Here is a 23864-nt window from a genome sequence, read left to right as displayed (position 1 = left end):
AGGAGGAGGAGGTGGTGGTGGCCGGAGGAGGAGGTGGTGGTGGTGGTGGCCGGAGGAGGAGGTGGATGTGGTGGTGGTGGTGGCCAGAGGAGGGGGAGGAGGAAGAGGAGGTGGTGGTGGTGGTCGCCGGAGGAGGTTGTGATGGTCGCCGGAGGAGGAGGAGAAGGTGGTGGTGGTGGTCGCCGGAGAAGAAGGGAGGAGGAGGAGGTGGTGGTGGTGGAGAAGAAGGGAGGAGGTGGTGGTGATGGGAGGAGAAGTGGAGGAGGAGGAGGAGAAGTGAGGAGATGGAGAAGTGAGAGGAGAAGTGGTGGAGGAGAAGTGGAGGAGGAGATTAGCGCTGGGAAAATTAAAAAATTCGGCAAAAAAATTTGTGGCGCATGTCCACATGGTGCGCTACAGAGTTTTTTTTCTTCGAATTTTCTATTTTACAGTAAAAAATATTTAAATTTCCGTATCTTTTTACTCTTTTCGAATTTGGCAATTCTAAAAATTGTCCAACCGGGCAAGCCTGGGTGAATTCAGATGTAGAATTTTCGTGGGAATATTTTGATATATTATGCGGGTTTTTCGAGTTTGTATGCAACCAGAAATCCAGTTTGATGATTTTTCAACGTAATTTTGCAAAAATAGTTGAAATTCATATTTGTTAATTTTCAGTGGTGCTAGATGACATAATACATGGGCACCTCGAAGGATTTTATTTTTTGAATTTTTTATCTATTTCTTTTTTTTACAGTGCTAAAAAAGGCGATCCAGGGGGAAGAAGTTGTCGTGGGGAGAAAAAATCACATCAACTTTCTGTGGCGCATATGCCTAGTGCGCCACAGAAAGATGAACTTCTCTGGCGCATGTGTCCATATGCGTCACAAAATTTTGACTTTCTGTGGCGCATGTGGGCATATGCGCCACATAATTTTGACTTTCTGTGGCCTTTGTAGGCATATGCCCCACATAATTTTAACTTTCTGCGGCGCATGTGACAGATGCGCCACAGAATTCCCTTCGCCCATGTGCAGTGCTAGACCCCGCATGGCCCCATGGAGATTCTGTGGCGCATCCGTCCACATGCGCCACACAAAGGCAAAGTTCTGTGGCGCACCACTCGTACATGCGCCACACAAAGGCAAAATTCCGTAGCGCACCACTCGTACATGCGCCACGGAAATTATAAATTTATGTGGAGCATATTTTTGGTGCGCCACAGAAATAATTTTTGTGGAGCATATTTTCTACGTGCGCCACAAATGCCATTTCTACCTATAATGGTTTTCCTACTAGTGATAGCCACAGTGATAGCCACAGGGACACGGCTTGGCACGGGGTTGTGTGGATTCTTCAGCATCGTCAAGGAGGCCCCGGCCTCATCGTGTTTCTTCTTCCGCTTCCTCCATTGAAACACTCTTTTGCCCATGGTGTCTTGTGGAAGTTGTCGGCTGGATTGGGAGAGCTTCCCTGAATGTGGGAATGGGGCGATGACAGGGGCGCTGCCGATGACCCACCCTTAAAAAGGACGGCCGAGCGGTGGCCTTCAATTTCCGACGCGGGTCTCCAAGCGTGTTCCATTGATGGCGGTATAGAAGTCCAACCGCCGCCCACCAGTCTTGGCGCCACGGTGAAGTCGAAGCGCGCCATCAAAGACTGTTGTAGGAGAGGACGCAGCTCGGGCCATGTTGGACGCAGCTCGGGCCATGTTCTACCGCTAGGTGGGCCCGAGGTTGCAGGGAGCGGACATGCACTACGTCAGCGGTGACGCAATTCCTCTGGACATTTAGGTTGTGAATGCGTCAGCACGGATAGGTCGATCACTATGCGTCGAGCCATTTAGTTGGAGGTTACCCATGTTATGTCCGCACGAATCGAAACAGACACTTTTGCTCCGTTTGCATTGAGGCGCTATAGATGCCCTTAGGTGGAATTGAATGCATAAAACTGTTTAGGATTATATTCCAAGTAAAAACTTTCATTTTTTAGTTTTGTAACAAAATTCTGCCACTCTACTCACTAGTAGAAAAGAGGGCTTTGCTTTTTCGTGATGCTATCAACTCTGCTACAGTGCTACGGTCCGACCGGTTGGCTCCTCTCCTGAACGGAATCGGACTGTCATATATGCAGAGCATGTGATTAAACGAGTCGGGAAATATGCACGCGGAGTTGCAAGGAAGTAGGCACCCGTGCACGTATATGCCCGTCCGTACCCAGGCCCGATGGCAGCTGCATGCTAACTAATTCCTCGTACGGTGTGCATGTACGCGATGCGATCGACCATGTGCCGGTCGTGGACTGCACCTTTTTTTTTTTTTTTGAAGTAATGGACTGCACTTTATATACGTGCACGATTTTACCTTTTTCCCTTTGATTGTACACATGCATGCCGACGAGGCTCCATCTTTAAGAGCTTTCACGTGCACGTCACCAGTGATAGAAACCGACTAGTCTAAAACTACTTATAAAGGCACGAAGTTGGCAGAAACATCCAATCACAGCCTTCTATTCCAGCTAATCTAACGGCACACATGACTCCAATGACATTGCACAACGCCAGCACCAACTACCCAATTCACACGCCATCATCACAAAATAACTCCCTTATTTACACTCACGGTTGCATTCCATATCACTAAAATAATTCCGCGATTGAATGCATGCGTAATTTACGAAATACTGCATCAATTTCGCGATTGCATTCCATGTCACTAAAATAATTCGATTGCATGCCCATAATTTACGAAATACTGCATCAATTTCGCGATTACATTCCATGTCACGAAACAAATTCTGCGATTGCAACGCCACCATCTCTGATAGTGCCTGGGACGTCCGTGCTCGCCTCCGCTGTGCTCCGTCGCCGCCATCTACGACTACGACCATTGCGCCAGCACCCCCATGCCGTCTCCGTTGTGAACTGTCGTCGCAGTCGCAACCGCCAACACCCACGACATCGCACGTCCGACGTGCTACCAGCAATTCACCACCACCGCCATCATGAGTATCACCTCAACCTCGGACGAGTATCTTCTTCAACTACACCAAGCGATTTACAGGCCTGCAAGGTGAGACCTTCTGAATAGTAAATAAATTGATTATGCAAGATGAAATTTTAGGTATTTCTAATTCGAGGAGTTGTTATGTCACAATTCTGCATCAGATCAAACAATAGACAAACTTTCATGGGCTGAAATAGACAAACTTTCATGATCTTGTCATTGCATTCTTTGCTCTTACCAGATGGCTCATCAATCAAATGGTTCAGCCTTTCCCCGGCGAAAACGCTCCCCATTTCAAGACATAACGAATACATCGCCATCAGGTATTCTTATGGGCTTACATTATCTACCGTATCTTCAGTTCGGCTAACTGTTCACATGCTGAAACAGGCCAGACCACCAATGAAGTTGCAACGCCCACAGGTGCCGGAGATACTTCACAGGTTCATCAACCTGCTCCAAAAAAACAGAGGGGAAGAGTCTCCCCATTTCAAGATATAACAAACACATCGCCATCAGGTATTCTTACGGGCTTACATTATCCGTCGGATCTTCACTTCGGCTTATTGTTGATATGCTGAAACAAACAGGCCAGACCACCAACGAAGTTGCAACGCCCACAGGTGCCGGAGATACTTCACAGGTTGATCAACCTGCTCCAAAAAAACAGAGGGGTCAAGGATGGTATGGACGAATGACTGAACAACAAAGAGCGCAGTACCTACTCAAACAGCGTGAAGCACGACAACGAAAACGTGATCTTGCACAGTCCATAAAAAATAGGCCACCTGGTAATCTGGTATTACAAATGTCTTAATCTACCAAATTTACCGTGCGGTATTTATGTTTTTTATCCACAATCTGTAGTTGTTTCCAAACCTGAAGACCCCACTGTGAGCACTATAAGGGATGTTACAATTACTACCGCGCAGCAGTCCAATCTCACGCACGGTACCCACATACATAGTCACATTACATATTTTGTCTCACCTATGAAAACATATATGCACTTTCGTCCTTTCATTTCAACACTGTTTTAAATGTTCTATGTGTGGCCATTCGCAGATGTTATTGCAACTCCTCTATCAAGATATAAACAGGGTACAATCAGGATATGATATGGGCACCGCTACAAACCGGATGCCGATATATTGCTTGTTATCGGACCAGCACTTGGCCGTAGGATTGGAAGTAGTGTGGCCGCTGGATTTTCGACCTGGCCCCACGCGGCTCTTTTCATGATTTTAGGAACCTTCCGTTCAAACTGCTAGGATCAAGCCCACCGATCTCTTTCCGTGATTTCAGGAATAAAATTTGCATGCTTCTATTTAAACTGCTCCAGTAATTGATCTGATATATCCCTTTATTTTAGGAAACAATCGGGAAAATTATGAGTTGTTTCCAACCAATAAAATACTGCAGGTTAATTAATTCGTTCTTTCTAGTCACGGAAACATATTCTTGTTCCAAGGAAGCATTATTTTCTTGCAATGGAAGCCTCGTTTCTTCTGTGAAATGTCCTTGCTAGTGCAGCTTAATTTTGCTTAGTATCTTTTCTTTCTGTTGGAGAGCTAGATTGTTCGAGACAAAACGCAACATGTATTCGTTTGTATCAACATTGCTTCCAATAGAGAATATAATTTCCTTACAAATTATATAGTGTTTGCTTCCAATGGATGAAACATTTGTTTCTACAACCCCAGAACATATAAATATGCTTCCGAAGAAAATAATATCTGCTTCGAATGACACCATGCTTGCTTCCTACATGGGATGTAATTTGCTTCCAAATAAAATAGTGTTCGTTTATATTAACAGCATAGCTTATGTCTGTACATAGACAATAAGAATCGGCCGCATTGTTTTTGCATGTCTAACACAATGTCGTCGGTCCACCTCTCATGGCAATGGCGCATGCCCATTGACGAGGAACATACGTGTCCTACAGATGACCTTCAACAATGACCTCATGCCACCGATGGTAACCCTGCCCACCTCCTAGAGTGCCTACACCTGCTAGTGAAGGACTCCAAGGTACTAGGAGAAGTGCAGGCATGCTTCCGATGGCGTGAATTCACTTTTCCCAGCAATGGTGCTTCAAATAGGAGACCCAACATAATTTCGACCTCGATGGGCCCATTGTCAACGTTGTTGTAGTTGACCAATTACAGTCATTGGGAAAAAAAGATAATATGCAATGTGTTAGACTTGAATCATGAGCAGCATATATGAAAAAATTGTAATATGATAAATGTTTTTTTTAAATGCTACTGAAATTTTCAATAAGAAATGGAAAAAAGTTACAAAAGCATGGTTCTTTTTATGCAAACTTTCAGGAAAAAAACACATACATACTTTGGAAGCATCAATTTTATGCTATATCAACATAAAAAATATCATGTAGAAGCTTCGAAGCTTGAAACCCAACTAGTAGCACGAGGGAAATATATAAATTAAAAATTGCACTCAAAATAATTAGTACTAAAAGTCAAAAAGGAATGAAGCATGGTTATATGCAGGAAAATTTCAGGAGCAAAGAAAAATTAATAATGTAATATGAAGCATGGATATTTTCAAGCGAAAGCGATTAGTGCTAAACATAAATCATCTTTATAGAAGCATAGAAATTTCATACGCTCTTTTCATGTGCATTACATAGCAAGAGGTTAGTCTATATCAATAGAGAAGCATCAAATTCATACACAACATAACAAAATCAATTCAGAGCATACAGATTTGAGAAGCAGAATATAACATGGGTTGCCTCTAGTTTATATGTGGGTCAACTTCATCATCATCATCATTGTATAATTTTTTGCAAGCATAGTCGACATGAAGCATGAAAATCACTCCCAGGCAGCATAACAAACACTATATGGAAGCGGTAAATTTATTGCTGATGTTACAATACATAGATATAAAAACCTAGCCAGAAGATATGAATCGGCTGGTAAATTTGATTTCACAAACTGAGATAGTAGAGGATTGCGGCAATTCAGTGTTCAGAAAAAACAGAAATAGGCACACACGGTGACCTATGTTAGTTACTATTACCTTCTCCCTGGATTCTGTAGTTGTTGAGGGGATTCAGACGGTGATTATGAGTGGTGGAAGCAGAGCCTACGTACACAGCTTTGGCTGGATTGGCCTTGCCAGCTTGGTTGAGCAACTACTGAGGCCTAACGCACCAAGCAGCTGGCCACTGATGCCACAATGACCTCTCTTCATGGTGGATTTCATGCGTGCATGCAGGAACTCGAGACGAACCCAGTGCCGGAGGATGTGTTGGCCTGGGTGGGGAAGAAGCGGCAGGGTGATGACGAGAGGTGGGGAGAATAAGGAAGATGGGACGGTGGCGAGAGCAGGGCGGCGGCGAGAGCAGAGCAACGACGAGGAGGTTGCTGGGCAGGGCAGATCGACTGGATCGTTTTTGGGGAGCGATTTGGGGAGAGGAGGCGGAAATTTCGGGAACTCAGGTTAGGAAACATATGGAGTTAATGTGGAAAAATTGACGCAAAACCAAACCCTTTGATCAAAAGGAGATGGATGGCATCGGAGAGGTCCGGCCATTTGTTTCCTATCGGACTCTGATATGTAGTATTTACCATATGATATTGGCTTAAGAAGACATTTGTCATCCTTTTACTTCAACAATGTTTCTCCTATAAATATTATCCATTTTTTCAAGGCAATAATATGGTTTTTGTTCTTATCATTACTAGGCACTGTAACAAATTTGACTGGAACTCCCAAGCCAACTGTGCAATCATCTCGAGCTTATCTAGGAAAACGACCCATGAATTGTATTACTGAGCGATACTCACATGAAAATATTATAGGGAGAAACTATGCACATTTAAATGGGTCAATGCATTATTCTCCTGTCGCACCTAACACCATAAACATCAACACCCGGTCCAATGTGAGTGCTATTCAAAGTGATAATTTTGTCCGGAACTTGCTACCAAGCTTTCAATCTGGATGTGCCAGCCCAGGTAAACACTTTATATGGTTTATATTTTTCCTATCCATACCCAGTACATATTTATTCCATGTTTCCTAACTTCTCAACAGATCAACAATCACCTGGGAGATTCGTACTTCAAGATTCTCCTAAGAAAACTGCTGCAGAAACAAAAAGGATGCGAGAGAGAGGCCGATACACTTCAATGAGTCCCGATCAAATGGATGCTCTCCTAAAAAAAAGACGAGATTATAATGTTAGGAGGAGAAGCACTACACCATCAAAGTGTACTGCTGCGACGTCTCCAGGTATAGTGCATACAACATAAGTGCATTGTATATCTAGACTATTATAGCTTTCCATTTCTTACAGTTTAATTATTTTTTTGCATAGAAGAAAATGACCAATTAGACGATTCATACGGTTTATTTGAGCCTGTTGATCAAGAACCACAGTTTGAAGGTACAGAAATTCACAACTATTGTTTCTATTTTTTATATCTTCATCTATGACTCAATCAAAATCTTGCCTACATGGATGCCGAAACGCAGTACACCATGGTGAAGCTGCAGACGATGAGCTTGACGAGGAAGCAAGAATATCCAGTGGACAACGTAAGAACATTTCTACCTTCTATCTTTTCAAAAATAGCACTCTTATCATTTCCAAATTTATTACTAATATTTTTAATCAAGTGTTCATATATTGCAATTTCTAGGTGTTGAATACGAAACGTACCATGTAGAACGACATACTACTGAAGGAGTGCCAATAAATAATAATATTGCTGATGCCATCTACCAAAACTTACCAAAAAAACACCATGTCCTCAAAAAGGCAAAAGACTGCGACCACTGTGGAGCAATACGGTTTGAGTTCGAGGGGCCTGCATTTTGCTGTAGAAAAGGAAGAGTCGGTGTGTTCATTCCGGCTGTTCCAGAGGAGTTGAAACGGTTGTGGACAAGTCAGGAAGATGAGGATGCTAAATATTTCAGAAAGAATATTCGCTATTTCAACTCCCACTTCTCATTTACGAGTCTTGGGGTTACACTTGACCGCCAAGTTAGCACTGCGAAAGGAACCGGCAACTATACATTTCGGGCACATGGCATATTGTACTATAAAATGGATGATCTGGTACCTGGTGATAATGGGCCACGACATTTGCAGCTTTATATTTATGATAGCGATGAATCCTTGTCTCATAGGGTCCAGAGGTCTCCTGATCTTAATGTAGATCTCATTCGGAAAATTCTGAAAATACTTGAGAACAATCCTTATGTGCAGACTTTCAAGAGTGTTGGGTCATTTTCGAATCTAGATGAGTACAAGATTGAGCTCAACACAAATATAACCCTGGACCAGCGTCGGTACAATGCCCCCACGGCATCTGAAGTGGCTGCTATATGGGTTGAAGGAAACGACCCGATGAACTGCTTCGATAGGAGTGTTGTCGTGCATGCAAAAGGAGGTGATCCCTTGTATATTAGAGCTTACTATGGGTGCTATGATCCCTTGGCATATCCATTGTTTTTTCCGGGTGGGGAGACCGGTTGGAATCGTAAGATGCCATATCTTGAGCCCCCTCAGGATTTAGCGGACAATTCTGATGTAGCAACAGGTGTGTTCGTATAACGCACCGATTTTTTTACTTACTATTCTTTGATAATACTTACAAGCTAATATGCTTTTCCTCATGACATTATAATTAACAAATTACTTTATTTCAGCTCCAGTTGGTACGAACACAGCACAAGAAGTCCAATCAAGTGATTTACCCAGACAAGATGAAGACCAAGCCGGTGATTTACCTAGACGAGATGAAAACCATACTAATGATTTACCTGGACAAGATGAAGAACATGGTACTGATGCACCTGGACAAGATGAAGAACATGCTCCTGATCCAACAGGCATGATCATCATTGATAATTTTAAATCATTTAACAAATATCAACCCAACTTATTCTGTTTTGTAACCATTTGAATTTGTAGATGATATCAACGGCAACCAATATGAGGATCTTATCGACCTAGCACAGTCCAGTAAATTCGTTAGCGCGAGGGAGTACTACTGTTTCAAGTTGCAAATCCGGAAGGGACTCTTTAACATCATCTTGTTCGGGGGGCGCCTCTTCCAACAATGGGCTGTTGATATGTACATCAAGATAGAAACTATGAGGCTTGACTGGTACTCGAAGCCGAGCAATCAAAAGACTATACGAGCTGACCTCTACCAGGTAATAACATGCATATATGAACGGTATTATTACTGTTTCAGAAATACAAAATGTCCCAATTTGTGAGTTTTTTCTATTGTACAGGGTCTTGTTGACACCATTGATGCTGGCGAGGCACGTGGGGATCGGATTGGCAAAAGAATTGTGCTCCCACGAAGTTTTCCAGGCGGTGACAGAGACATGCAGAGGAGGTTCCTTGATGCTATGGCTATAGTCCAACGTTGGGGTAAACCGGATTATTTTATCACCATGACTTGCAACCCGTATTGGGAGGAAATAACAGAGAAACTATTGCCCGGTCAGCTGCCACAAGATCGTCCAGATCTGGTGGCAAGAGTTTACAAGGCTAAGCAGCGAGATATGATGAATTTGTTGACCAAGGGTAAGCATTTTGGAGCAGTCGCAGCTTATGTACATGTGACTGAGTTTCAGAAAAGAGGTCTGCCGCATGAGCATATCCTTCTTATTATGAAATCAGATAGCAAGTTAAAAAACCCAGATGACTATGATCGGGTGATATCTGCCGAGATACCGGACAAAGAGAAGTTCCCTGTTCTACATGATCTGGTAGTCAAACACATGTTGCATGGACCTTGTGGTGCGTTGAAGAAAAGTTGTCCTTGCATGATTGATGGAGAATGTCGTTTCCATTATCCTCGACAATTTTGCAGCCATACACAACAAGGAAAAGATTCATATCCCATCTACAGAAGGAGGGAAGACGGGTGTGTAGTTAAGATCAGAGGAGCAGAATTGGACAATAGATGGGTGGTCCCTTACAACCCTTTTCTTCTCATGCGATACAACTGCCACATTAATGTTGAAGCTTGCTCGAGCATCAAGGCGGTCAAGTATTTGTTCAAGTACATCTACAAAGGACATGATAGAACATCATTTGCATTCGAGAAGGATGTCATCAATGCCGGGGGAATCATCAATGAAATTCGTCAGTATAGGGATGCACGCTATATATCTCCTCCAGAGGCTATTTATAGGATTTTCTGTTTTCACATGTTTGGTGTTAGTCCGTCTGTTCTACAACTCCAACTTCATTTGGAGAACATGCATACTGTTGCCTTTAAAGCATGTGATAATTTGGAAGATGTTGTTGCTAAACCATCGTCTTCTAAATCCATGCTTACCGAGTACTTTGATATGAACCATAAGTATGTGGAGGCACGAAAATGGCTTTATAGAGAGTTTCCAGAACACTATAGGTGGATTGACGGAGATAAGAAGTGGCAGAAGAGAAAAAATAAGAGATCACAGATCGGACGACTGGTGTATGCACACCCGGCAGAAGGAGAGAGGTACTACTTGCGGGTGCTCCTAAGTCATGTGCGAGGTGCCACTTCGTTTGATGACTTAAAAACAGTAAATGGCAAGCTGTGTGGTTCCTTCAGAGAGGCGTGTGAGCACTTAGGCCTTATTGAGCACGACAAGTCCATTGATGATTGCATGACGGAGGCAGCCACATTTCAGATGCCTTATGCTCTTAGACGGTTGTTTGCAACTATACTGGTATTCTGCGAGGCAACAGAAATCCGACAACTGTGGGACAAACATCTAGCATCGATGTCTGAAGATTACCGCCGCAATGAATCCAATGAGGCAGCACTTGAGCAGATGGTCCTTAGAGATATCAGGGATCTTGTGCAATCTATGGGAAAGGATATTAAAAGCTATGGACTTCCGGATCTGGTTGAGACAGATGGTTCTTCTAACGCTGATTATAGAGAGGTATATGAGGAGAGACAAGTCACCGCAGACCAAGAACATCTTGATCTAATTGAATGTTTAAATAGTGAGCAGCTAGCTGGTTTCAATGACATATTGGATCATGTGAGGAACCAAAAAGGCCAGATATTTTTTGTTGATGGTCCAGGAGGCACTGGGAAGACGTACTTGTACAAGGCTTTGCTTGCGAAGGTGCGTGACATGGGCCTAATAGCAATTGCAACTGCTACATCAGGTATAGCTGCGTCAATAATGCCTGGAGGCCGAACTGCACACTCCAGGTTTAAAATTCCAATCAAGCTCACTGACTACAGCATGTGTGGTTTCACAAAGTAGAGTGGTACAGCGGAGTTGCTTAAACAAGCGTCCTTGATAATTTGGGACGAAGTCGCTATGACAAAGCGTCAAGCAGTTGAGACGCTTGATAGATCACTCCAGGACATAATGGGATGTCCTTTGCCATTTGGGGGGAAGGTTGTTGTCTTTGGTGGAGATTTTAGGCAGGTCCTTCCCGTTGTGACAAGAGGGACAAGAGCACAGATCACCGATGCAACACTGCTTAAATCCTATCTGTGGGATAAGATCCGCAAGATTCGCCTCACACTCAATATGCGTGCACAAACTGACCCTTGGTTCTCCGAATACCTCCTAAGGATCGGCAATGGAACAGAAGATACAATTGGCGACGACTATGTGCGTCTCCCAGATGACATTGTGATCGGCTATACCGAGGATGGGAAAGCAATTAACAAACTCATCGAAGATGTCTTCCCATCACTGCACGCCAATGCTACCTCAAGGGAGTACATGAGCACACGTGCAATTCTTTCAACCAAGAATGAGCATGTGGATGACCTCAATGACAAAATGATCTCTAGGTTTCCAGGCGAGGAAAAGGTATACCATAGCTTCGACTCAATCGAGGATGACTTGCAGAATAATTACACGATTGACTTTTTAAACTCGATCACACCAAATGGCTTGCCCCCGCATACCTTGAAGGTAAAGGTCAACTGCCCGGTCATTCTACTACGTAACCTAGACCCTCATAATGGCTTGTGCAATGGAACACGGCTCATGATCAGAGCCTTCCAGGATAATGCAATTGACGCGGAGATTGTTGGTGGTCAGCATGCTGGAAAGAGGGTGTTTATACCAAGGATCCCTATGTCGCCCTCGGAGGATACCTTACTTCCCTTCAAGCTTAAGAGAAAACAGTTCCCCATCCGCCTGAGTTTTGCCATGACCATTAACAAGGCACAGGGTCAGACCATCCCGAACGTCGGTATTTACCTTCCCGAGCCCGTGTTCTCCCATGGTCAGTTGTATGTTGCATTGTCAAGGGGCGTGTCAAGGAAGACGACGCGAATTTTGGCCAAACCGAACAAGGAGGTTGATAAATCCGGGAGAAGCACCAAAAATATTGTTTATAGAGATGTGTTGGAGGGATGAGGCAGGTGCGTGCTTCCATGATTTGTTTGCACCTATGCTTTTGTATCTATCTATCTACTTTTGGACATAACATTTTTCATTTTTTATTACTTGCAGTTTCTGATCATATGAGACTATATAAGCATGAAAGAAGAATGATGTCCATGTGAGCTCAACTCTTTATATTGATGTCGTTTATCAGTGTGATGGCGTACTTGTAAAATTGTAGAGTCAAGTGTCCAAAACTGATCTGGCGATCTTTAAATGTGTCGCGCCTCTGAGTAATGCTAACAATACTTTGCTATTATAATATTACATTTTACCTAGAGCTGAATAGCAATATACATATAACTGTATTAGTTATATTATGTTTCCATCAATGTCTTAATTAAAGGAGGCAACCAGGCTACTGATGTTGTCACACCTCTACATTGGTTTAGATAAATTCTAATTTACTAAGGATACTATTGCAGGGATCGAACAAATCATGTCTTTGCCCCAGCCCAACAGATAACTTGTGACCGCTACTACCGAAACTCTATGCTGAATTTCAGTTGGGGCACCTACAGGTTTCGTGATCTGCTCAAAGACGATGCTGAATTTCTTGTCAACAAGAATAACACTAGGAATATCACAGGTTGCAGATAGCAGCTGACAGAATGTCCTTATGCCCATGTATAAAAATTTCTATTGTAAGCTAGAGTATCATGTTCTGAAATTTCTGATCTTTGGTAGCAATTAATTTTATAGGATGATGGAATTAATCCTGTAAAATTTTGTAATACTTATGATCTTTTAACTTCACTGGTTTGAGTTCATGAACCAAATGGATGATTTTTCAGTTTGCAACACAAGCATATTGATCTTTGAGTTTTACATCAGCTGCAACCTCCTACTCTGTAGGTGATAATTTACTAAATCAAAAGTACAGTTTGCTGCCCTTAGCTTGTTTCACATGTCATCGCTCAATGCCTCAATCATGGCTATCTATGAGTAACATATACTGTGCACTTGGAAAGGGGAAAAAAAGCAGTGCAAATGGTTCAGCCTTCTATTCCAGCTAATCTAACGGCACACATGACTCCAATGACATTGCACAACGCCAGCACCAACTACCCAATTCACACGCCATCATCACAAAATAACTCCCTTATTTACACTCACGATTGCATTCCATATCACTAAAATAATTCCGCGATTGAATGCATGCGTAATTTACGAAATACTGCATCAATTTCGCGATTGCATTCCATGTCACTAAAATAATTCGATTGCATGCCCATAATTTATGAAATACTGCATCAATTTCGCGATTACATTCCATGTCACGAAACAAATTCTGCGATTGCAACGCCACCATCTCTGATAGTGCCTGGGACGTCCGTGCTCGCCTCCGCTGTGCTCCGTCGCCGCCATCTACGACTACGACCATTGCGCCAGCACCCCCATGCCGTCTCCGTTGTGAACTGTCGTCGCAGTCGCAACCGCCAACACCCACGACATCGCACGTCCGACGTGCTACCAGCAATTCACCACCACCGCCAGTCCGCGAGTATCACCTCAACCTCGGACGAGAGTATCTTCTTCAACTACACCAAGCGATTTACAGGCCTGCAAGGTGAGACCTTCTGAATAGTAAATAAATTGATTATGCAAGATGAAATTTTAGGTATTTCTAATTCGAGGAGTTGTTATGTCACAATTCTGCATCAGATCAAACAATAGACAAACTTTCATGGGCTGAAATAGACAAACTTTCATGATCTTGTCATTGCATTCTTTGCTCTTACCAGATGGCTCATCAATCAAATGGTTCAGCCTTTCCCCGGTGAAAACGCTCCCCATTTCAAGACATAACGAATACATCGCCATCAGGTATTCTTATGGGCTTACATTATCTACCGTATCTTCAGTTCGGCTAACTGTTCACATGCTGAAACAGGCCAGACCACCAATGAAGTTGCAACGCCCACAGGTGCCGGAGATACTTCACAGGTTCATCAACCTGCTCCAAAAAAACAGAGGGGAAGAGTCTCCCCATTTCAAGATATAACAAACACATCGCCATCAGGTATTCTTACGGGCTTACATTATCCGTCGGATCTTCACTTCGGCTTATTGTTGATATGCTGAAACAAACAGGCCAGACCACCAACGAAGTTGCAACGCCCACAGGTGCCGGAGATACTTCACAGGTTGATCAACCTGCTCCAAAAAAACAGAGGGGTCAAGGATGGTATGGACGAATGACTGAACAACAAAGAGCGCAGTACCTACTCAAACAGCGTGAAGCACGACAACGAAAACGTGATCTTGCACAGTCCATAAAAAATAGGCCACCTGGTAATCTGGTATTACAAATGTCTTAATCTACCAAATTTACCGTGCGGTATTTATGTTTTTTATCCACAATCTGTAGTTGTTTCCAAACCTGAAGACCCCACTGTGAGCACTATAAGGGATGTTACAATTACTACCGCGCAGCAGTCCAATCTCACGCACGGTACCCACATACATAGTCACATTACATATTTTGTCTCACCTATGAAAACATATATGCACTTTCGTCCTTTCATTTCAACACTGTTTTAAATGTTCTATGTGTGGCCATTCGCAGATGTTATTGCAACTCCTCTATCAAGATATAAACAGGGTACAATCAGGATATGATATTGGCTTAAGAAGACATTTGTCATCCTTTTACTTCAACAGTGTTTCTCCTATAAATATTATCCATTTTTTCAAGGCAATAATATGGTTTTTGTTCTTATCATTACTAGGCACTGTAACAAATTTGACTGGAACTCCCAAGCCAACTGTGCAATCATCTCGAGCTTATCTAGGAAAACGACCCATGAATTGTATTACTGAGCGATACTCACATGAAAATATTATAGGGAGAAACTATGCACATTTAAATGGGTCAATGCATTATTCTCCTGTCGCACCTAACACCATAAACATCAACACCCGGTCCAATGTGAGTGCTATTCAAAGTGATAATTTTGTCCGGAACTTGCTACCAAGCTTTCAATCTGGATGTGCCAGCCCAGGTAAACACTTTATATGGTTTATATTTTTCCTATCCATACCCAGTACATATTTATTCCATGTTTCCTAACTTCTCAACAGATCAACAATCACCTGGGAGATTCGTACTTCAAGATTCTCCTAAGAAAACTGCTGCAGAAACAAAAAGGATGCGAGAGAGAGGCCGATACACTTCAATGAGTCCCGATCAAATGGATGCTCTCCTAAAAAAAAGACGAGATTATAATGTTAGGAGGAGAAGCACTACACCATCAAAGTGTACTGCTGCGACGTCTCCAGGTATAGTGCATACAACATAAGTGCATTGTATATCTAGACTATTATAGCTTTCCATTTCTTACAGCTTTAATTATTTTTGCATAGAAGAAAATGACCAATTAGACGATTCATACGGTTTATTTGAGCCTCGTTGATCAAGAACCACAGTTTGAAGGTACAGAAATTCACAACTATTGTTTCTATTTTTTATATCTTCATCTATGACTCAATCAAAATCTTGCCTACATGGATGCCGAAACGCAAGTACACCATGGTGAAGCTGCAGACGATGAGCTTGACGAGGAAGCAAGAATATCCAAAGTGGACAACGTAAGAACATTTCTACCTTCTATCTTTTCAAAAATAGCACTCTTATCATTTCCAAATTTATTACTAATATTTTTAATCAAGTGTTCATATATTGCAATTTCTAGGTGTTGAATACGAAACGTACCATGTAGAACGACATACTACTGAAGGAGTGCCAATAAATAATAATATTGCTGATGCCATCTACCAAAACTTACCAAAAAAACACCATGTCCTCAAAAAGGCAAAAGACTGCGACCACTGTGGAGCAATACGGTTTGAGTTCGAGGGGCCCGTATTTTGTCAGTAGAAAAGGAAGAGTCGGTGTGTTCATTCCGGCTGTTCCGGAGGAGTTGAAACGGTTGTGGACAAGTCGTGAAGATGAGGATGCTAAATATTTCAGAAAGAATATTCGCTATTTCAACTCCCACTTCTCATTTACGAGTCTTGGGGTTACACTTGACCGCCAAGTTAGCACTGCGAAAGGAATCGGCAACTATACATTTCGGGCACATGGCATATTGTACTATAAAATGGATGATCTGGTACCTGGTGATAATGGGCCACGACATTTGCAGCTTTATATTTATGATAGCGATGAATCCTTGTCTCATAGGGTCCAGAGGTCTCCTGATCTTAATGTAGATCTCATTCGGAAAATTCTGAAAATACTTGAGAACAATCCTTATGTGCAGACTTTCAAGAGTGTTGGGTCATTTTCGAATCTAGATGAGTACAAGATTGAGCTCAACACAAATATAACCCTGGACCAGCGTCGGTACAATGCCCCCACGGCATCTGAAGTGGCTGCTATATGGGTTGAAGGAAACGACCCGATGAACTGCTTCGATAGGAGTGTTGTCGTGCATGCAAAAGGAGGTGATCCCTTGTATATTAGAGCTTACTATGGGTGCTATGATCCCTTGGCATATCCATTGTTTTTTCCGGGTGGGGAGACCGGTTGGAATCGTAAGATGCCATATCTTGAGCCCCCTCAGGATTTAGCGGACAATTACGATGTAGCAACAGGTGTGTTCGTATAACGCACCGATTTTTTTACTTACTATTCTTTGATAATACTTACAAGCTAATATGCTTTTCCTCATGTGATTATAATTGACAAATTACTTTATTTCAGCTCCAGCTTGGTACTTTAACACAAAGACAAGAAGTCCAATCAAGTGATTTACCCAGACAAGATGAAGACCAAGCCGGTGATTTACCTAGACGAGATGAAAACCATACTAATGATTTACCTGGACAAGATGAAGAACATGGTACCGATGCACTGGACAAGATGAAGAACATGCTCCCTGATCCAACAGGCATGATCATCATTGATAATTTTAAATCATTTAACAAATATCAACCCAACTTATTCTGTTTTGTAACCATTTGAATTTGTAGATGATATCAACGGCAACCAATATGAGGATCTTATCGACCTAGCACAGTCCAGTAAATTCGTTAGCGCGAGGGAGTACTACTGTTTCAAGTTGCAAATCCGGAAGGGACTCTTTAACATCATCTTGTTCGGGGGGCGCCTCTTCCAACAATGGGCTGTTGATATGTACATCAAGATAGAAACTATGAGGCTTGACTGGTACTCGAAGCCGAGCAATCAAAAGACTATACGAGCTGACCTCTACCAGGTAATAACATGCATATATGAACGGTATTATTATCAAGCTTTCAGAAATACAAAATGTCCCAATTTGTGAGTTTTTCTATTGTACAGGGTCTTGTTGACACCATTGATCTTTGGCGAGGCACGTGGGGATCGGATTGGCAAAAGAATTGTGCTCCCACGAAGTTTTCCAGGCGGTGACAGAGACATGCAGAGGAGGTTCCTTGATGCTATGGCTATAGTCCAACGTTGGGGTAAACCGGATTATTTTATCACCATGACTTGCAACCCGTATTGGGAGGAAATAACAGAGAAACTATTGCCTGGTCAGCTGCCACAAGATCGTCCAGATCTGGTGGCAAGAGTTTACAAGGCTAAGCAGCGAGATATGATGAATTTGTTGACCAAGGGTAAGCATTTTGGAGCAGTCACAGCTTATGTACATGTGACTGAGTTTCAGAAAAGAGGTCTGCCGCATGAGCATATCCTTCTTATTATGAAATCAGATAGCAAGTTAAAAAACCCAGATGACTATGATCGGGTGATATCTGCCGAGATACCGGACAAAGAGAAGTTCCCTGTTCTACATGATCTGGTAGTCAAACACATGTTGCATGGACCTTGTGGTGCGTTGAAGAAAAGTTGTCCTTGCATGATTGATGGAGAATGTCGTTTCCATTATCCTCGACAATTTTGCAGCCATACACAACAAGGAAAAGATTCATATCCCATCTACAGAAGGAGGGAAGACGGGTGTGTAGTTAAGATCAGAGGAGCAGAATTGGACAATAGATGGGTGGTCCCTTACAACCCTTTTCTTCTCATGCGATACAACTGCCACATTAATGTTGAAGCTTGCTCGAGCATCAAGGCGGTCAAGTATTTGTTCAAGTACATCTACAAAGGACATGATAGAACATCATTTGCATTCGAGAAGGATGTCATCAATGCCGGGGGAATCATCAATGAAATTCGTCAGTATAGGGATGCACGCTATATATCTCCTCCAGAGGCTATTTATAGGATTTTCTGTTTTCACATGTTTGGTGTTAGTCCGTCTGTTCTGCAACTCCAACTTCATTTGGAGAACATGCATACTGTTGCCTTTAAAGCCTGTGATAATTTGGAAGATGTTGTTGCTAAACCATCGTCTTCTAAATCCATGCTTACCGAGTACTTTGATATGAACCATAAGTATGTGGAGGCACGAAAATGGCTTTATAGAGAGTTTCCAGAACACTATAGGTGGATTGACGGAGATAAGAAGTGGCAGAAGAGAAAAAATAAGAGATCACAGATCGGACGACTGGTGTATGCACACCCGGCAGAAGGAGAGAGGTACTACTTGCGGGTGCTCCTAAGTCATGTGCGAGGTGCCACTTCGTTTGATGACTTAAAAACGATAAATGGCAAGTCGTGTGGTTCCTTCAGAGAGGCGTGTGAGCACTTAGGCCTTATTGAGCACGACAAGTCCATTGATGATTGCATGACGGAGGCAGCCACATTTCAGATGCCTTATGCTCTTAGACGGTTGTTTGCAACTATACTGGTATTCTGCGAGGCAACAGAAATCCGACAACTGTGGGACAAACATCTAGCATCGATGTCTGAAGATTACCGCCGCAATGAATCCAATGAGGCAGCACTTGAGCAGATGGTCCTTAGAGATATCAGGGATCTTGTGCAATCTATGGGAAAGGATATTAAAAGCTATGGACTTCCGGATCTGGTTGAGACAGATGGTTCTTCTAACGCTGATTATAGAGAGGTATATGAGGAGAGACAAGTCACCGCAGACCAAGAACATCTTGATCTAATTGAATGTTTAAATAGTGAGCAGCTAGCTGGTTTCAATGACATATTGGATCATGTGAGGAACCAAAAAGGCCAGATATTTTTTGTTGATGGTCCAGGAGGCACTGGGAAGACGTACTTGTACAAGGCTTTGCTTGCGAAGGTGCGTGACATGGGCCTAATAGCAATTGCAACTGCTACATCAGGTATAGCTGCGTCAATAATGCCTGGAGGCCGAACTGCACACTCCAGGTTTAAAATTCCAATCAAGCTCACTGACTACAGCATGTGTGGTTTCACAAAGCAGAGTGGTACAGCGGAGTTGCTTAAACAAGCGTCCTTGATAATTTGGGACGAAGTCGCTATGACAAAGCGTCAAGCAGTTGAGACGCTTGATAGATCACTCCAGGACATAATGGGATGTCCTTTGCCATTTGGGGGGAAGGTTGTTGTCTTTGGTGGAGATTTTAGGCAGGTCCTTCCCGTTGTGACAAGAGGGACAAGAGCACAGATCACCGATGCAACACTGCTTAAATCCTATCTGTGGGATAAGATCCGCAAGATTCGCCTCACACTCAATATGCGTGCACAAACTGACCCTTGGTTCTCCGAATACCTCCTAAGGATCGGCAATGGAACAGAAGATACAATTGGCGACGACTATGTGCGTCTCCCAGATGACATTGTGATCGGCTATACCGAGGATGGGAAAGCAATTAACAAACTCATCGAAGATGTCTTCCCATCACTGCACGCCAATGCTACCTCAAGGGAGTACATGAGCACACGTGCAATTCTTTCAACCAAGAATGAGCATGTGGATGACCTCAATGACAAAATGATCTCTAGGTTTCCAGGCGAGGAAAAGGTATACCATAGCTTCGACTCAATCGAGGATGACTTGCAGAATAATTACACGATTGACTTTTTAAACTCGATCACACCAAATGGCTTGCCCCCGCATACCTTGAAGGTAAAGGTCAACTGCCCGGTCATTCTACTACGTAACCTAGACCCTCATAATGGCTTGTGCAATGGAACACGGCTCATGATCAGAGCCTTCCAGGATAATGCAATTGACGCGGAGATTGTTGGTGGTCAGCATGCTGGAAAGAGGGTGTTTATACCAAGGATCCCTATGTCGCCCTCGGAGGATACCTCACTTCCCTTCAAGCTTAAGAGAAAACAGTTCCCCATCCGCCTGAGTTTTGCCATGACCATTAACAAGGCACAGGGTCAGACCATCCCGAACGTCGGTATTTACCTTCCCGAGCCCGTGTTCTCCCATGGTCAGTTGTATGTTGCATTGTCAAGGGGCGTGTCAAGGAAGACGACGCGAATTTTGGCCAAACCGAACAAGGAGGTTGATAAATCCGGGAGAAGCACCAAAAATATTGTTTATAGAGATGTGTTGGAGGGATGAGGCAGGTGCGTGCTTCCATGATTTGTTTGCACCTATGCTTTTGTATCTATCTATCTACTTTTGGACATAACATTTTTCATTTTTTATTACTTGCAGTTTCTGATCATATGAGACTATATAAGCATGAAAGAAGAATGATGTCCATGTGAGCTCAACTCTTTATATTGATGTCGTTTATCAGTGTGATGGCGTACTTGTAAAATTGTAGAGTCAAGTGTCCAAAACTGATCTGGCGATCTTTAAATGTGTCGCACCTCTGAGTAATGCTAACAATACTTTGCTATTATAATATTACATTTTACCTAGAGCTGAATAGCAATATACATATAACTGTATTAGTTATATTATGTTTCCATCAATGTCTTAATTAAAGGAGGCAACCAGGCTACTGATGTTGTCACACCTCTACATTGGTTTAGATAAATTCTAATTTACTAAGGATACTATTGCAGGGATCGAACAAATCATGTCTTTGCCCCAGCCCAACAGATAACTTGTGACCGCTACTACCGAAACTCTATGCTGAATTTCAGTTGGGGCACCTACAGGTTTCGTGATCTGCTCAAAGACGATGCTGAATTTCTTGTCAACAAGAATAACACTAGGAATATCACAGGTTGCAGATAGCAGCTGTAATGTCCTTATGCCCATGTATAAAAATTTCTATTGTAAGCTAGAGTATCATGTTCTGAAATTTCTGATCTTTGGTAGCAATTAATTTTATAGGATGATGGAATTAATCCTGTAAAATTTTGTAATACTTATGATCTTTTAACTTCACTGGTTTGAGTTCATGAACCAAATGGATGATTTTTCAGTTTGCAACACAAGCATATTGATCTTTGAGTTTTACATCAGCTGCAACCTCCTACTCTGTAGGTGATAATTTACTAAATCAAAAGTACAGTTTGCTGCCCTTAGCTTGTTTCACATGTCATCGCTCAATGCCTCAATCATGGCTATCTATGAGTAACATATACTGTGCACTTGGAAAGGGGAAAAAAAAGCAGTGCAAACGGACTCCAATCTACTTGATCAAATAAGGAAACAAGTGTCCCTGCAATGCTTACTCATACGTATGGTACTAAACCGAGGAATGCCTCTGTTCTTTGTATCAAGCAATCGTGAGCAAAAGAAAATTTTGGTTGTGGAGAATCAAAGTCTATTCAAAACGGAATGGAGGAATTTAGATAATCCATTGATTTCAGTAACTATAAACTATTGTAAAATAATCAAATTTCTGGGAGGAATCAAGAATAAATCGAGAACAGGGTGGGCGCGGAATTACCATTCAGGAAAGAGGTTGAAAGGGGCATCATCCACTCCGGGAGCATGCCATTCTTGGGCTTTCCGGTTTGCTCCAACCTGCCGGAGCAGGACGTCCTCCGAGGTCGCTCCGATTAACCGTCTAGACCCGCGGGCGTATGTGGAGTCAGGGAACGCGCACCTTCTGCCTCCATTGGCGCCTACCTCCGGGTTACCTGGCCTTCTGAGAGCCTCCTCCTACCGCCTTGTCTCCGGTGTCTCCTCGGGCTCTCCGGCGATCTTAATCGAGGACGAACGAAGGGGAACATCAAGGGCATGCCACCGGCGAGACCTAATTGGCGGCAGCGGCGGGGTGCGTGGAGTCATCGAGGCCAGCGGCGAGTGTGGGGAAGCTGCAGAGGTTAGCGGTGGGGAGCGAGGCACGACTGCCGGCCGCCGGCGTTGTGAAGAAAGGGGCCTGGGCGGTCGAGAGGGAGATAGAGTGAGGCAGTGGGAGAGCGACGTGTCCTTTCTTATTCTACTCCGTATTTCTATTGTTGACTTGCTGTCGATACGAATGATGGGATTGTACCCAGTAAAAACAAGGAGCGAGAGTACTACTTTATTGAGGTCACCTTTCTTCTTGGATCTTTTTCTTGCAGTCCTTCCTGTGGTTGGGATTTGCAACAACTGTCAACTTAGAACTAGCTTGTATCTTGCTAGGACGAGAATTGCTGATTTTGAAGGAGCTCAAATTTACTAAGTTTTTTTCTGATAATTATATTTTTTCAAAAACTACTGATATTTTTTAGTTCAATAATATGTTAAAATTGTGTCGTTAGGTAATCGTGTGCTTTGTGGATGTTGAACTTCACGAGCATGTATATTTTGTATGGCATTTCTAAGCAGGTATATTCCTGCTCCATATGATTGGTTATGTATTTCATAATTATTATTTGAAAAATCAATTATAATTACTGTTAGGTTCGTGCGTTACATATGGTCACATGATTGTGCATAAGACATATCTAAGTGGCCTGTAAAGAACTAATGAAAGAGAATTAAGATTTGAAATACATATTTATAATAAAAAATTATAAGACGTGCGTTGCACGTGCACGCTTACTAGTAGCTAGCTAGGCGCAACTGATCAAGAAATTAACTTGCCTAATTTGGACCTGGGGGTCAGTGTGTTTCCAGCCACCATACTAGCTCTAGCCACTGCATCTGGGCCCGACCAGCCTGCAACTATCTCGAACGTACGCAGCGTGTATGGGCAGGTAGACACGAGGGATCCATCCATCAGCTGGCCCTGGGCCCAGCCCTGGATCGATCGAGTTCGGCCCCACTTGTGTTAATACTGCCGTTGGCATTCAGGGTCGCAGATAGGTAGGGACCTTTTGAAGCCCGGCTGGGTTCAGGCCCTCTCTTAGCTTAATTAGGGTCCAGCAGGTTCATGCATGGCGCTTGATAGCGTGAGCCGTAGAGCTCTCCGTACATACGAGCTGTGCTTGTGGTTGTGGACACATAATATGTGCACCTTCGTCGTCAATGCGACATCTGAACCACCGAACCGCACATCCTTCCATCTGCATCATGGATGCACATGCACCTATCTGGTCGCTGGGCTCGACACAAGCAGAGAGCGGAAACTTAACTTGGGAGTCGATGGACACGGAGAGATAACAGCTTTGCTAATTTTGTGTTGGGCGCGTATTCAGGGAACATTTTTGAATCCATTTTCAAAAACAGGAACATTTAAAATTTAAATATTTGAATTTTTTAATTAAAACAATTTTAC

General features: G+C 42.9%; 3 protein-coding genes across 3 annotated transcripts; all 3 read left to right on the top strand.

Moving 5' to 3' along the window:
• The first annotated feature begins 7481 nt into the window (after positions 1–7481).
• LOC127317847 (uncharacterized) lies at positions 7482–11261 on the top strand. The gene is made up of 5 exons (XM_071823860.1): positions 7482–7562; positions 8236–8569; positions 8679–8861; positions 8944–9188; positions 9273–11261. Exons 1-5 carry the CDS (start codon positions 7482–7484, stop codon positions 11259–11261), a joined length of 2832 nt encoding a protein of 943 aa, XP_071679961.1.
• A 57-nt stretch (positions 11262–11318) lies between these two features.
• LOC139833557 (uncharacterized) lies at positions 11319–12377 on the top strand. The gene has a single exon (XM_071823859.1). It carries the CDS (start codon positions 11319–11321, stop codon positions 12375–12377), a length of 1059 nt encoding a protein of 352 aa, XP_071679960.1.
• Positions 12378–17878: 5501 nt separating this feature from the next.
• LOC127316134 (uncharacterized) lies at positions 17879–20818 on the top strand. The gene has a single exon (XM_051346548.2). The coding sequence runs from the start codon at positions 17879–17881 to the stop codon at positions 20816–20818; it is 2940 nt and encodes a 979-aa protein (XP_051202508.2).
• Positions 20819–23864: the final 3046 nt, after the last annotated feature.

This window comes from Lolium perenne, chromosome 7 (assembly GCF_019359855.2).
Source record: "Lolium perenne isolate Kyuss_39 chromosome 7, Kyuss_2.0, whole genome shotgun sequence".
Taxonomy (NCBI): Eukaryota; Viridiplantae; Streptophyta; class Magnoliopsida; order Poales; family Poaceae; genus Lolium; species Lolium perenne.
Note: the sequence above shows the minus strand (reverse complement) of the source record. Positions and strands in the feature narration are given on the sequence as shown.

What these genes read in the sequence shown, in the direction of transcription:
- LOC127317847 (XM_071823860.1), top strand. Translation starts at nt 7,482, where the DNA reads ATGGATGCCGAAACGCAGTACACCATGGTGAAGCTGCAGACGATGAGC. An exon ending in AAGAATATCCAGTGGACAAC is followed by an intron (nt 7,563 to 8,235) that starts GTAAGAACATTT and finishes CCTTATGTGCAG; the next exon opens with ACTTTCAAGAGTGTTGGGTC. An exon ending in CAATTCTGATGTAGCAACAG is followed by an intron (nt 8,570 to 8,678) that starts GTGTGTTCGTAT and finishes ACTTTATTTCAG; the next exon opens with CTCCAGTTGGTACGAACACA.
- LOC127316134 (XM_051346548.2), top strand. Translation starts at nt 17,879, where the DNA reads ATGACTTGCAACCCGTATTGGGAGGAAATAACAGAGAAACTATTGCCT.
- LOC139833557 (XM_071823859.1), top strand. Translation starts at nt 11,319, where the DNA reads ATGACAAAGCGTCAAGCAGTTGAGACGCTTGATAGATCACTCCAGGAC.